Raw genomic sequence first — 16,217 nt, forward strand, 5'->3', positions numbered from 1 at the left:
TGTATTGGCAGGCGGATTCTTAACCACTGCGCCACCAGGGAAGTCCCTTTGTTTTTGTCTCTAAAAGAATTTTATGAGTTCAATTGTTTACTCATTCTCAACTGAGGAGAAATTATTTGGTCCAAATATCTGCAATGGTTTATGACTTGCCCTTGGCCCCAAACTCTAGTTGGATCTTTCTAGTATCTATAGAATCACAACATACTAATAGACACTATCTATCAGAACAATTCCTAGGCTTTCATCTAGATCAGCTCTACTGGTCTAAGAAACTATTATTTTCTACTGTCAACTCCCTCACTCTCAGAATAGATGCAGAACATGATAAATGACAACCTCAAGTATATATAGCCAACAGATCTCTTCTTGTCTAACTGATGCATTCAGTACTTTATTTATACGGACAGTATTTCTCAGGATACAGTGTACCATCCCTGAGTCATTTCCTCTTCCCACTACTGTCCAATTTTTCTCAAAGTTAATGTCTCCAAAGGGAAGAGTTAGGATGTAAATGAATAGAAGTACACAGGAGGCCTCAAAAAATACTGGAACACCTGATTAGACTTCTATTGGTACATTCTGTCTTCTGAACTAGGGGGCTGAAAGTGAGACTGAGATAAAAGATTTTCCTACCTACAATCAATTAAGTAAGCTTGTTTTATGTCTCGTAGCCACTAAGTGAGTTTTTAAAATCATAGCCATGCAGGTAGTGAAAATTTCTTCCAGTTCCTGGTTATAGGCTTCATAATCAATCCTAACATATGAGCATTTTGTGGTTCTTTTTTTCAGTGGCATCACAGTGGGAAATCAGGAGCAATTATATCGGGGCTTTAACTCAGTTACCATTAGATACTAGTTGGGTCCTCTTAAAATTAACAGAAAATCTGCGTAAGACCAGGGACAACTACTTTCTTTTTAATTTCTACACCTATAAAGATGTCTATTGACAAATCATGAACAATTTATATCTAAACTGAACCAAGTCAACTCCTGTGGACCAATCAATATGTTATCCCAACAATCAAAACCCCGCACCATACCAACTCTGTATCCTTATAATTTTCCACAGAAAATATTTATTCAGTTCCTCCACAGGATGCTATTCATTTTCTAAATCTGCAGTTCTATTGTGGTGATCTCACAGGGATGTTGTGGGATATTTTAAAATTCTAGAGAAAGAGTGATATGTAATATCTGGTGTACAGGACAAAAACTAATCGCTAAAGATAGTTTAAAGTTTCAACATTAGATACTGCTACATTCCTTTCAATGCTGCTGTCTGTATCTCTGCAGAGTTGGATTTTTGACGGTTTCTGTAACAAAAGCAATAAATGAGGGTGGTTGTGTCCAATCTCATCTCAAGGTTTGAGAAACTGTGCCCTAATAGCCACACATATCTCGTTAGCAAGTAATTATGCATATTTCTGAACAAAGTAAAATGTTTTCTTTCAAACACAAAACGAAAAATATTTTTGCTTATTAAGCTGTAAGATCAAAACGCTAAGTATTTTTATACCCTAATAACATAATAGCTTAGTGTCTGAAAAAATACTTCATGTATTTATATGCTGCTGATGATTTATATCCCCACGATGATGAGAAAAGAAATCACCCAAACACTAAGGTGACTGTGAACAGAGAAAACTTGGAAACCTTTGTCCTAGATGGAGTCCACTAACCCAAACAAGTAACTGTTCATACAATTTTCTTCAAATATTTATCAAATGTTTGAGTGTACACAATACATCTGACCAAATAACTCACCTATCTGAACCAGAGCCTGTGTCATGAAAATCTCCATGTTTCACTTAAAGATTAAAGAGCACTGAGCTTTCATATGTCATCCAGAATTAAACAGCCAATCCACAAATAAAATTTCAAAAAATAAAATTTTGAATAATTTCTGCATAATACCTGAGTGTGAGCTCTCAATGGTGGTGTCTGACTTGGAATCCAGAGATGAAGGAATTTGTCTTAATTGGGGAACATAGTACATCTTTGTACTACCAGAAGGCTTATATGGCAACAGTAAAGGCTGGCCTAAGGACATAAAGATCAGAATAATTAATAAGAAAACATTTATTAATTAACTGAACAAATATTAAGCACCTTTAATGTGCCAAGCAGTGGTCAAGATTCTTGGAATGTATCAGTAAACTAGCATTCTAGAAGAGGGAGATAGACAGTAAACAATTAGCATACTAAATAAGTAAATCATCTAGTATTTTTATAAATTATTAGTGACATAAAAAATTAGAAAATACTGGGACTTCCCTGGTGGTGCAGTGGGTTAAGAATCTGCCTGCCAATGCAGGGGACAGGGGTTCGATACCTGGTCTGGGAAGATCTCACATGCTGTGGAGCAACTAAGCCTGTGCACCACAACTACTGAGCCTGCGTGCCACAACTACCAAAGCCCGCCCGCCCTAGAGCCCGAGCGCCACAACTACTGAGCCCATGTGCCGCAACTACTGAAGCCCACGTGCTCTAGGGCCCTTGTGCTGCGAGTACTGAGCCCTCGTGCTGCAACTACTGAAGCCTGTGCGCCTAGAGCCCACGCTCTGCAACAGGAGAAGCCACCACAATAAGAAACCCATGCACCACAACGAAGAGTAGCCCCTACTCACCACAGCTAGGGAAAGCCCGTGTGCAGCAACAAAGACCCAAAACAGCCACTCCCCCCCCAAAAATTAGAAAATGCTGAGGAAGATTAGAAGTATTTGGGAAATTGCAGCAGGATGCAGTTTAAATAGAGTGGTAAGGGTAGGATTCATTGAGAAGACGACTTCCTAGCAATCTATTCCATATTTAGATGGCTCTAACTAAGAAACACTTTATCTTATATTGAACCCAAACCTGGTCGTTGTTAACCCCTACTACTGATCTTTGAAGGTTCTCCCTCCAGAGTCATAGAAAGTAAATCTAATTCTCTTCTATGTGGCAGATTTTCAAAATAAGTTTCCCATTAAAAAAGTATAACTTCTCAATATTAAAAAAATACACAGAAATAAAAAAGACAAAGTCTTACCACTCAAAGATAACTATTATTAATATTTTAATGTATTTCTACAGGTCTTTCCTCTGTATTTCTTATTTGTTTACATAGTTGTGTATAGTATGTATAATGTGGAATTCAGTTTTTCTACTTTACATTGATAATAAAATATTCATTTTATTTCCTATCGTCACATTTTTTATCATTCTACTACACATTAAGTGTATTTAACCCTTCTCATAATGTTAAAAATTTAGGCTGGATTAAATTTTCAATAATAAAGAATTCTGTAATAAAGACTTCCTGTTTATAGCATACCCATTCTCCCCTGCTGCCCCATTTCACATAAGTTTTCTGATTTCAGAGTGAAAAATTATGTCATTTATAAAGTTTCTTTTTTTTAAATACTAACTGCTAAAATTCTTTCTAAAATGTCTGTGACATGGTAGTAATTTGATTATTATAGAAGATGAAATCTTTTTCTTCTTCTTCTTATTTTTTTGCTTCATTGGGTCTTCATTGCTGCACGCGGGCTTTCTCTAGTTGCGGTGTGGGGGGGCTACTGTTCGTTGTGGTGCGCGAGCTTCTCACTCTTCTCACTGCAGTGGCTTCTCTTGTTGTGGAGCACAGGCTCTAGGCACGCAGGCTTCAGTAGTTGTGGAGCATGGGCTCAGTAGTTGTGGCTCGCAGGCTCTAGAGCACAGGCTCAGTAGTTGTGGCACACGGGCTTAGTTGCTCTGCGGCATGTGGGATCTTCCCGGACCAGGGCTCGAACCCGTGTCCCCTGCACTGGCAGGTGGATTCTTAACCACTGCGCCACCAGGGAAGTCCCTGAAATCTTTTTCTATACACTTGTTTTTCTTTCATGATGTGGTAGAAACTCTCTCTCTCTCTGTAACAGCATTTTGATATTTAGCTGGGTACATACTGCTCATCTGTACACTGTATTTCCCAATCTCCCTTGCAGACATGTATGGACATATGACTAAGTCTGGGCCCATAGGTCAAGGGTGAGAATAATGTCTGCAACTTCCAGGCATCCCATTAAAACACTCCACCGGCTGCTGCTAAAATTTATCCTCCCCATTACTCTTCTTTTCCAGTATTTTCTTTATTAGTCTTCCGGAAAAAACTTAAGATCAATTAAACAAGTTCAAAAGAACAATTCCATTAGAATTTTGAGTAGAATTACATTAGAGTTTAAATTCATTTGGGAATAAATGACATCTTTAAATATTCAATTTTCCCATTCAGAAATATCCCATCCCTCCTTTTAGTCTACTCTCCTTTTCTATGCCTACACAAAGGATTAGTATTGCCATCACATGAGTCCTATAAAATTCTTGTTTAGGTTACTCCTCAGTATTCATGGGGTTGTACTGCTCATTCAAATAGAATTTTGTAGATAGCTACCACTTCTCCTGATTAAACACAACAGCTTCTTCAGTTTATCCTTATGGACCATGGTCTTCTCTTGCATCCTGTAATCACCTCTAGATGGACTCCTAGTTGCCCATGTCTAGTTTATAAAAATCAAAATACTCTAGACAGAGTCTGATAGTCCCAGAGTAGAATGAGATCTCCTTCATTCTGGACGCAATAACAACTTTTATATTACTTAGAATTGTGTTACCATCCTTGACCACTCCATCATTCTGATGATTTGACATGGAATCCATATTACTAGTACCCTGCTTCCAACCAAGGAACTGACTTCATAGTGAAGGAAATGAGACAACAGGCTGATGCCTAAAGGGAGTCACTGTTCTCCTCACAAGCCTGATCACCCACAGCTATGGTAAACTCAAAAACAAAAAAGCGAGTGAACAATTTACTGATAACTGTCATGGCACAAGCTGGGAGGCATCACTTTCTGAGGCTGGAATGCTAGCTTGCCAAATACGGCATGTGCTCAGAACCACATATGGCACTTGCCTATCCTACAGACAGAATGCATATATTTAGGAACAAAGGCAGAAGCCTTTAAAATCTTTTGCTTTCTATCTCTGTGACTCTGCTTTGTTTGATGGAAGATCTTAGAAATAAGGGAGGGGCACTTCTACCGGGAGACAGGAGCCATCTAGTCATTTTACATTCTTTATGTCACTGAAACAATACAGGGAATAGGATGCCATAGTGTTGACTAAAACTACAATTGACCTTAACTATCAGGGAGAAATAAGGTTACCTTAAAAGAAGAAAGTCAGTAGGAGTATGGCTTACACCTAGGGGACCACTTTACCAAGCCTGGTCATAGAAATTAACAAAAAATGACCTTAAACCTATGCAGGGCTAGCAAAGCCTTAGACTACTTAGGAATACTTGTACCAACCTATCAGGCAAAGCCCCAGCCAATGAGAACCTGGCTGAATTCAAGGAGAATGAAGAAATGTATAGAGGCTGGAAGAATTTAAATAACAGGAAAAATAGGCTGTAGCCTCTACTTCTCTTTGGACGTTGCTGTAGTCATTATTGTTAGAATATTGACTTAGTAGTTTTCTTCCTCCACCAGTGTATATAAAGCTTGGTGGTGATGGTTAAATTTACCATTTAGTTCAAAGTTTGCAGAAAATGGACAACAACAATTGGGCAGAATTACAATGGACCCAGGGCAAGAATGGCTACCATGTGGAGATGGAGAATTCAGAGGCAAGATAAGTGGCTTTTTGAAATTCTCAACAACTTTCTGTTTGGATGCAGAAGTCTTAAAGTTACTTTGGACTGCCTATCTCTGGGGGAAGAAGCGACTATTCAGCAAATAATGGTTGTTCCTGGGAGAGAAAGAAAGGACTGCAGAAGGGTAAAGAAGAAAGTCCAACCATAAACTTTATTCCTTCAAAAAACTTGCAAATGGAACTAAATATAAACATATAGCATATTACTCTTAATTTGTTAATTCAGAGCAGTGGACACATAGTCATAAATTCAACATGCTATTCTGTATACTTTTAAAATATTTTTAAAATTTTACTTCTGAATCCACAGAGTTAAAAATCTTTTATTATTAAACCAAATAATATTTCTCTTTTAAAGGAGTCTTTTCTACCAAGTACCTGTATGTAAAGGTAAGACCGTGAACTGTGGGCTCTATGTAGACCGATCCATTTGATGTCAGAAGAGGTATAAAATACACTTTCACAGTTGGATTTCCTCTCCTGTGCTCTGCCACCAACATGAAAACAGCATACCCAGAGTAGCCTGGGTTTCAGTACAAGGCATGTGGAACAGACCCAAACCGTTTTTGCATCCTGATGCCAAACTCCAACTGACTCATAAGCCCATGAGTGAGGAAAGCAAATGTCTGTTGTTATAAAGCACTGAGATTTTCGAGGTTCTTATACAGTATCACGGTGGCAATAGGTAACTGACACATTAAAGGTGTTCTGTGTGATATTGATTAGACTATACATTTGGGGGGCATAATTTTATATCACAATAAAAATGTATAAGAAATATAACCATCTCGGGTTTCCCTGATAGCGCAGTGGTTAAGGATCCGCCTGCCAATGCAGGGGACACGGGTGCCAGCCCTGGTCCGGGAAGATCCCCCATGCCGCGGAGCAACTAAGCCCATGTGCCACAACTACTGAGCCTGCGCTCTAGAGCCCGCGAGCCACAACTACTGAGCCCATGCACCGAAGCCCACGCGCCTAGAGCCCGTGCTCCACCACAAGAGAAGCCACCGCAATGAGAAGCCCGTGCACCGCAACGAAGAGTAGCCCCCGCTCGCCGCAACTAGAGAAAGGCTGCACGCAGCGATGAAGACCCAACACAGCCAAAAATAAAATAAATAAAAGTAAAAAAAAAAAAAAAGAAAAGAAATATAACCATTTCAACATATAAATGTATTTATTCAAATTAAATTCAGTGCAATTTACATGTGGAACTAAGCAATTTTCTTTATACATTTAGGCATATTCCATTTATACCTACAGACAGGTAAACTTTTTGCACAAGTAGGAAAACTTAAAATATATTTTGAATAGATTTGTACAAACTGTTGAATACTTTAAAATTAGTAATTGAAAGTTCCCACCCTCATTTGGAGGTAGAATGGGAACTTAACTTTCCAGTTACTGGTCTGAAAAAGAAAATAACTTGCTATAATTTTGAATGTTATATAGTATAAGCACTATAAAAATATCACTGTCATGATAGCATAGGAACACTCTAAATGTAGACCTTATGGTAGAAATTGCTAGCTGTTCACCAAAACTCATTTCTTCTTCATCCTGGAAAGCACAGCTAAACTATTCCTAGTCAGTGGAAAGTGATGTGGGCCACACCTAGGCCTAGCCCATAAAAGCCTCCCAACATGTGCTCCTCCATGCTTTTCGTCCCTTCCAGTTGACTATGATGATGAATCCAAGGTTCCATGTTTTAAAGAAAGCAGAGTCACAGTCAACCTGGGTCCCTGCTCAACGTTTCTTGAGCAAGAAATAGACTGGTATTGTGTTTGCTATCTGTTCACTGTATCATGCAAAACAATAGTAAAAGAAACAATGCCAAATAGTTATCTACCTCCCTAAAATTGAACCTCTATAGTTTTTATGTTTTCATGAACTACTTGCATTCTTATGACAAGTATTATGAGTTGAAAATACGTCAGCCACAAGTAGCATGAGTTTCACATAGGTTGTTAACTTCACTAGAAATTGAAGTAAAAACATAATAAATTATATTCTCTTCATAGCTATGTAAATAAAAGATGTTTTAATCATGTACAACCTAATGCTTAAAATTAAAATTAGGTTTTCTAACTAGAAAGACCCAATCAAGAAATTTCTTAGTTAATGACACACAAAAGTTGGTAATGTGACCTAAAATTCTCTTACCATCTGTGCCATGAAGAACAGTAATCTGTTGGACTGAAGATGATGAAGCAAACTTGACAGGAACTTTGCCCAACTTCTGTGTACTGAGGTCTGGAATATCATGTCCACGATCTTCAGCATTAACAAAAATCTCAGATGAAAACATGGTTTTTCCTGGACTCTCTGTTGTTATCTGAGTGACTGCATCAGATGATAATTTTCCAGAGAAGGGAGAAAACGGGGTCTTAATCTCCTTTGGTGATCTGAACAAAAAAGAGAAAGCACACAGCAGGTCATATCCTTGGCTTATCAAATACTGTAATTTCTTTCCAAATGTGGCTTCAATATTTTTTGGAGACACATCCAACTCAAATGGTTAAGTTATTTCTGCAGTACCCTGTGCTTTTTTACATACTTATTACAGGGTGATCATGCATGAGTTTACTTTTACTTATTTTAAAATCTACTTTTATTTTGGATTTAGAATGCTATTATATAAGGAAAGGGTACTTTTCAGTTGAAGTGGAAAGATATCCATTAAAAAATAATTACTGGAAGTCCACTATAAATTAGGGGACTATGCTAAACGCATAGAGTGTACAAAAATAAAAAAGAAACAGAGCCTTTCCTCAAAAAGTTTATATGTCAGTGGGGGAACCAGAGGTTTTTAAGGTTGTAATTATGTATATAGATTATAAAGAATCCATATTAAAACATAATGGAGTAAATAAATGAGTGTATAAATAAATAAATAATAGGAGGGAGGGAGAAGACAAATCTTGCCAACAGAAGAATTCCATATGTAGGTAACCTCCCCCCCGCCCCCCCCCGGCATCCATCTCCTCCCCAAGGAGGTGGAGGTGAAGCTTAATCTTCCCCTTAAGTCCAGTCCTGGGCTGGCCTTAATGATTGAATTCCAGAGACAGTATAAAATGGGAGAAAAAGTAACTTTACAGTGGAGAAACCAAGCAAACACCATGTTATGCAAGTGATGATGTTTCACATCACCAGTGATGTCACGGAGACACTACATACTCTCTGTTATGATGTGATGAGACGGTTACTTCGCTTCTGCGGTATTCTTTGTCAAAACCTATAACTCCAGTCGAATCATGAGAAAAACATCAGCCAAACCCAGACTGAGAACAATTCTACAAAATATCAGACAAATATTCCTCAAGACTGTCAAAATCATGAAAAACAAGGAAGGAATGAGGAACTGTCATAGACCAGAGAAGACTAAGGAGACATGACAACTAACTAAGTGGAATGTGATATACTGGATTGGGTCCTAGAACAGAAAAAGGTCATTAACAGGAAAACTGGTGAAATCCAAAAAAAGTCTTAAGTTTAGTTAATAGTAATGTATAAATGTTGGCTTTTTAATTTTGAAAAATATACTATGGTAGTATAAGATGTTAGCAATAGGAAAAACTGGGAGAGAGGTAAAGGGAACTCTGTTTGTATCTTTTCTGCAGATTTGAAATTATTTGAAAATGAAAAAGGTCATTTTTAAAAAATGGAGTAATACTGTATTGTATTATATCACAGAAGAAGAAGACCTTTTAAAAGGTCTTTTAAATCTCTACCCTCTATATACTATTCACTAATTAAAAGGACAATTATGAGAAAAGAAAATAGGCCCATCTCCCTTATGTATACAGAAGCAAAAATCATACACAAAATGTTAGACAATCAAATGTAGAGTGTGTGAGTGAGTGAATGTGTGTGTGTGTGTGTGTGTGTGTGTGTGTGTGTGTGTGAATTCCTACCAAGTTGTTTTACTCCAGAAATGCAAGGTGAGTTAACATTCAAATATCAATAAATGTCATGCACCACATCCATAAAATAAAGGAGAAAATGTATATGATCATATCAGTATAGTCAGATAAAGCATTTGATAAAATTCAATAATTATGTATGATTAAAAACTCATAGCAAAGGGAAACTACAAAAAACTTTAGAGCCACCATCCTATTTATAGTGAAATGTGGAGAACGTCCACTGTAAGATTAGGAACAAAATAAGAATGCCAACTCTTACCTTTTCTATTCAACCTATTAGTAAAAGTATTAAATGGCATTAGCAGTAAGGCAGGAAAAAGAAATCAGAAATATAAGGCTAAGAAAGGAAGAAATCATACTGTCACTTTCCATAGTTGATATAATTAAGGATACAGAAAATCCAAAACCATCTACAGATAACTTATTAGAATATCAGTTAGTTTTTAGAAGAGTTGCCAGATAAGAGACCAAACATTAAAAAATTCCACTAACATTTTTCTGTGTCTGAAAAGTTATAAAATTAAAAACTAAAAAATATGCCATCTACATTATCATCAAAACATCATATACCTAATAATAAGTGTAATAAAAAATGTAAGAACCCTATTAGAATAGAAAACTATTGATATATCATAGAGAGAAATTAAAGGTGATCTAAATAGGATTTCTGCTTTGAGGCAGGATGTATAGGCATACCTCACTTTATTGCACTTCACTTTATTGTACCTTGCAGATAATGCTTTTTTTTTTTTTTTTTTTTTTTTTTTTTTTACAAATTGAAGGTTTGTGGCAACCCTGTGTCAAGCAGCTCTACTGGTGGTGCCATTTTTCCAACAGCATTTGCTCACTTCGTGTCTCTATGTCATGTTTTGGTAAGTCTCACAATATTTCAAACTTTTTCACTATTATACTTGTTACATGATCTGTGATCAGTGATCTTTGATGTTACTATTGCAAAAAGATTACAGCTTGCTGAAGGCTCAGATGATGGGTAGCATTCTTAAAGTCTACTTTCAAATTAAGATATGTACTTTTTTTAGACATAATGCTATTGCACACTTAATAGACTACAGTATAGCATAAACATAACTTTTACATGCACTGGGAAACCAAACAACTCGTGTGACTTGCTTTCTTATGATATTCTCCTTATTGTGGTGTCTGGGACCAAAGCCATATCTCCATAATAATATGCCTGCACTAGGTAGGCACAGGCCATCACTCCTGCTGCAACGAGCAAACAAACTTGAATAAAAGATCATCGAGCTAAGGAAGCAATCAAGAAACAATATCAACTAATATGCTAGAGAGGGACATTTAGAGATTTGGAGCAGGGGTTTGGTGTAGGGAGACATACTCCACTGGAAAAGAGAAATCACCATATCTTTTGATGAACTCATTTGCTGGCATGATGGAGTGAAATCTAGCAGAATGTCAAGCCGATTTCCCCCACAGGACATTTCCTTAGTGTCAGGGTGGTATAGGATGATGGGGGACTGAGCCAAGAAAGCAGAGTGAAATTTCCTGCACAGTCATGGCACTAACAAACCAAATCCCGCTAGATAAAGGGGCCTGTGACAATCATTAGGTCTCCTCTTCAAGACATTTGCCAGTTTTTGAACCTATATAAAGCAGGAAGCTAAATACCTAATGCCTGAGGGAGAGAACTTTCCAAAGTGAGGAATTAGAGACCTACCAGACTCACAGTAAAAACCCAGAAGTGCCATCCCCAAGAAGGGGGCTGAGTCAGAAAAAGTGAAGTCATCTGCAATGTTTCAGTGTTTATGAGACAAATTTTCACTGAGAAAGTGTAACGGCAACAAATACATAGCTGGTCTCTCCTTACATTTGCCATACTCTGAAGCTGTGAGAACTGAGAGCCTAAAGAGCTGAATTCAAACATCTGAAAGACTGAAGTCAATAACTGACTGTATTTATTGAAGAATCAAAGACCTGTCAGGCTCACAGCAAAAATCCAGGGAGGCCACAAATTAGGAAAAATCATAGGTAGGATGAGACAACTAAAGCTCCAACCCAGTTCTGACCTAGTAAAATTCCTGAAATGACTGAAATGATCAGCCACTCTGATTAACAGAGAAAAGGGTAAATCTTCTCTGGTGCAAAGTAATAGCATCTTCAGTCTCTATGAATTTTTTATTCACCACGTCCAGCACACAATCAAAAATTATGAAATTCCTGAAGCAGGAAAAAGTGACTAAAACTTAAGACAAAAAAAAAAAAAAAAAAAAAAACCAAGAAAAATTGATTTAGAGGGAATTCAGATTCTGGAGTTAGCACAGAACTTTAAAATGACTATATTGAGAGTAAAAGATGGGGATTAATAGATTAAAATATGGAGAATCTCAACAGAAAATTGGAATCAATTTTAAAAAATCAAATACAGATAAATGAAAAATAAGAAAACTGATCCCCAGCAGACCTTAGGGAATACTAGAAGAAATTTTTTTGGGCTGAAGTAAAATGGCCCAACATAGAACAGAGCTGGGCTCTCGGTCCCATATTGAACTCGAGTTGGAAGAGGCGAGTCCGGTCTCAAAACGGAGGTAAAACCGCCGCCCGGTCGCCCCCAGCCCGACTCCGGCCGCCGCCGCCGCCGGGGGGAGGAGGGCCATGATCCAAAGGAACCAGAACAGTTGAGAAAACTGTTTATTGGTGGTCTGAGCTTTGAAACTACAGACGATAGCTTAAGAGAACATTTTGAGAAATGGGGCACACTTACAGATTGTGTGGTGATGAGAGACCCCCAGACAAACCGTTCCAGGGGCTTTGGTTTTGTGACTTACTCTTGGGTTGAAGAGGTGGATGCAGCAATGTGTGCTCGACCACACAAGGTTGATGGGCGTGTAGTGGAACCAAAGAGAGCTGTTTCTAGAGAGGATTCTGTAAAGCCTGGTGCCCGTCTAACAGTGAAGAAAATTTTTGTTGGTGGTATTAAAGAAGATACAGAAGAATGTAATTCGAGAGACTACTTTGAAAAGTATGGCAAGATTGAAACCATAGGAGTTATGGAAGACAGGCAGAGTGGAAAAAAGAGAGGATTTGCTTTTGTAACTTTTGATGATCATGATACAGTTGATAAAATTGTTGTTCAGAAATACCACACTATTAATGGGCATAATTGTAAGTGAAAAAGGCCCTTTCTAAACAAGAAATGCAATCTGCTGGATCACAGAGAGGTCGTGGAGGTGGATCTGGCAACTTTATGGGTCGTGGAGGAAACTTTGGAGGTGGTGGAGGTAACTTTGGCCGTGGTGGAAACTTTGGTGGAAGAGGAGGCTATGGTGGTGGAGGTGGTGGCAGCAGAGGTAGTTATGGAGGAGGTGATGGTGGATAAAACGGATTTGGAGGCGACGGTGGTAACGATGGTGGTGGTCCTGGTTACAGTAGTAGAGGAGGCTATGGTGGTGGTGGACCAGGATATGGAAACCAAGATGGTGGATATGGTGGCGGTGGTGGAGGATATGATGCTTACAATGAAGGAGGAAATTTTGGAGGTAACTATGGTGGTGGTGGTGGGAGCTATAATGATTTTGGAAATTATAGTGGACAACAGCAATCAAATTATGGACCCATGAAGGGGGGCAGTTTTGGTGGAAGAAGCTCGGGAAGTCCCTATGGTGGTGGTTATGGATCTGGTGGTGGAAGTGGTGGATATGGTAGCAGAAGGTTCTCAAAACTCAGAAGAAAAGGGCTACAGTTCTTAGCAGGAGAGAGAGCGAGGAGTTGTCAGGAAAGCTGCAGGTTACTTTGAGACAGTCGTCCCAAATGCATTAGAGGAACTGTAAAAACCTGCCGCAGAAGGAACGATGATCCATAGTCAGAAAAGTTACTGCAGCTTAAACAGGAAACCCTTCTTGTTCAGGACTGTCCTAGCCACAGTTTGCAAAAAGTGCAGCTATTGATTTCATGCAACGGAGGGTCAATTAGATGTACATTCCTGAGGTCTTTTATCTGTTGTAGCTTTGTCTTTTTCTTTTCATTACATCAGGTATATTGCCCTGTAAATTGTGGTAGTGGTACCAGGAATAAAAAATTAAGGAATTTTAAACTTTTCAATATTTGTGTAGTTCAGTTTTTCTACATTTTAGTACAGAAACTTTAACAAAATGCAGTTTTGAAGGTGTTTCCTTGTGAGTTAACAAGTAAAGAAGATCATTGTTCATTAATATTTTGTATGAATTTTGCTAAAGTTAACTGTAAAGAAACACCTGCTGACTTGCAGTTTAAGGGGATCTATTCTCCCCATTTCCAAACCATGAAATGAATGGGCTCTGACATGTGGAGAGAATAGATATTTGTATGTTTGCAATGTGTGTTTTAGATAATAGAATTGGGTATTTAAATTAGCATATTTGTGAATTTAATAGCTTTAAGATTTACTTCAAATGAAAAATCTCAGAATTCAAAAAAAAAAAAACAAAAGAACAGAGCTGGGAGCGCGATTGGCGCTGCCTGCGGGGGAGGAGCGCCGCCGCCGCCGCGAGCTGGGAGCTCGATTGGCGCTCCCTGCGGGGGAGGAGCGCCGCCGCCGCCGCCGCCGCGAGCTGGGAGCTCGACTGGCGCTCCCTGCGGGGGAGGAGCGCCGCCGCGAGCCGGGAGCTCGATTGTCGCTGCCTGCGGGGGAGGAGCGCCGCCGCCGCGAGCTGGGAGCTCGCTTGGCACTGCCTGCGGGGGAGGAGCGCCGCCGCCGCCGCCGCCGCCGCGAGCTGGATTGGCGCTGCCTGCGGGGGAGGAGCGCCGCCGCGGCCGCCGCCGCGAGCTGGGAGCTCGTTTGGCGCTGCCTGCGGGGGAGGAGCGCCGCCGCCGCCGCCGCGAGCTGGGAGCTCCATTGGCGCTGCCTGCGGGGGAGGAGCGCCGCCGCCGCCGCCGCCGCGAGCTGGGAGCTCGACTGGCGCTCCCTGCGGGGGAGGAGCGCCGCCGTCGCCGCCGCGAGCCGGGAGCTCGATTGTCGCTGCCTGCGGGGGAGGAGCGCCGCCGCCGCGAGCTGGGAGCTCGCTTGGCACTGCCTGCGGGGGAGGAGCGCCGCCGCCGCCGCCGCGAGCTGGATTGGCGCTGCCTGCGGGGGAGGAGCGCCGCCGCGGCCGCCGCCGCGAGCTGGGAGCTCGTTTGGCGCTGCCTGCGGGGGAGGAGCGCCGCCGCCGCCGCCGCCGCCGCGAGCTGGGAGCTCCATTGGCGCTGCCTGCGGGGGAGGAGCGCCGCCGCCGCCGCCGCCGCGAGCTGGGAGCTCGACTGGCGCTCCCTGCGGGGGAGGAGCGCCGCCGCCGCCGCCGCCGCGAGCTGGGAGCTCGATTGGCGCTGCCTGTGGGGGAGGAGCGCCGCCGCCGTCGCCGCCGCGAGCTGGGAGCTCGCTTGGCGCTGCCTGCGGGGGAGGAGCGCCGCCGCCGCGAGCTGGGAGCTCGCTTGGCACTGCCTGCGGGGGAGGAGCGCCGCCGCCGCCGCCGCCGCCGCGAGCTGGATTGGCGCTGCCTGCGGGGGAGGAGCGCCGCCGCCGCCGCCGCCGCGAGCTGGGAGCTCGTTTGGCGCTGCCTGCGGGGGAGGAGCGCCGCCGCCGCCGCCGCGAACTGGGAGCTCGATTGGCGCTGCCCTGCGGGGGAGGAGCGCCGCCGCCGCCGCCGCCGCCGCCGCCGCCACGAGCTGGGAGCTCGATTGGCGCTGCCTGCGGGGGAGGAGCGCCGCCGCCGCGAGCTGGGAGCTCGGTTGGCGCTGCCTGCGGGGGAGGAGCGCCGCCGCCGCCGCCGCGAGCTGGGAGCTCGACTGGCGCTCCCTGCGGGGGAGGAGCGCCGCCGTCGCCGCCGCGAGCCGGGAGCTCGATTGTCGCTGCCTGCGGGGGAGGAGCGCCGCCGCCGCGAGCTGGGAGCTCGCTTGGCACTGCCTGCGGGGGAGGAGCGCCGCCGCCGCCGCCGCCGCCGCGAGCTGGATTGGCGCTGCTTGCGGGGGAGGAGCGCCGCCGCCGCCGCCGCGAGCTGGGAGCTCGATTGGCGCTGCCTGCGGGGGAGGAGCGCCGCCGCGGCCGCGAGCTGGGAGCTCGATTGGCGCTGCCTGCGGGGGAGGAGCGCCGCCGCCGTCGCCGCCGCGAGCTGGGAGCTCGATTGGCGCTGCCTGCGTGGGAGGAGCGCCGCCGCCGTCGCCGCCGCGAGCTGGGAGCTCGATTGGCGCTGCCTGCGTGGGAGGAGCGCCGCCGCCGCCGCCGCCCCCGCCGTCGCAGTCGTCGTGAGTGAAGAAGCGCCTCGGTGACGCCTGGTGAGGGCCCTCGCCGACGCCTGGGCTTACCTGCCGCCCGGCCAGCTCCGCTCGTTTCCCGTCCCCCGCGGCCCGGCGCGGGGCAGGCCTGCCAGGGCCATGGAGGACGAGGTGGTCCGCATTGCCAAGAAGATGGACAAGATGGTGCAGAAGAAAAACGCGGTGAGCGCGGCGGGCGGCGCGGGCCGGAGGGAGGCCGGGCGGCGGGCGGGGGCCAGTCGGCCTGAGGGGGCTCCCGGCCCGCGGTGAGCGCGGCGGGTGCTGCGAGACGGCGGCGAGGCCCGCGCTCTGGGGAGGGGTTCCTGGGGAGGGGGGAGCTTCGTGTCCCGCGGCCGCGTCCCGGGCAGGGGTTCTGGGGGGCGT

At 43.6% G+C, this 16,217-nt stretch overlaps 1 protein-coding gene and 1 long non-coding RNA gene across 2 annotated transcripts; one reads left to right on the forward strand and one right to left on the reverse strand.

Annotated features, from left to right (window-relative positions):
* Nucleotides 1-363: 363 nt before the first annotated feature.
* On the reverse strand, nucleotides 364-7,967 carry LOC309622176. The gene is made up of 2 exons (XR_014240571.1): nucleotides 7,831-7,967; nucleotides 364-2,040 (listed from the first exon to the last, which is right to left on the reverse strand). It is a non-coding gene; the product is annotated as an uncharacterized lncRNA (long non-coding RNA).
* A 4,226-nt stretch (nucleotides 7,968-12,193) lies between these two features.
* LOC309622177 (uncharacterized protein) lies at nucleotides 12,194-15,977 on the forward strand (the record flags this gene model as incomplete). Its single annotated transcript, XM_082409302.1, is given in 4 exon segments — nucleotides 12,194-12,733; nucleotides 12,739-12,790; nucleotides 14,014-15,588; nucleotides 15,751-15,977. Coding segments are annotated over 4 exon segments (2,265 nt in total), but the record flags the coding sequence as incomplete, so codon positions are not given.
* Nucleotides 15,978-16,217: the final 240 nt, after the last annotated feature.

This window comes from Balaenoptera borealis (genome assembly GCF_965194805.1).
Source record: "Balaenoptera borealis genome assembly, contig: HAP1_SCAFFOLD_1735, whole genome shotgun sequence".
NCBI lineage: Eukaryota > Metazoa > Chordata > Mammalia > Artiodactyla > Balaenopteridae > Balaenoptera > Balaenoptera borealis.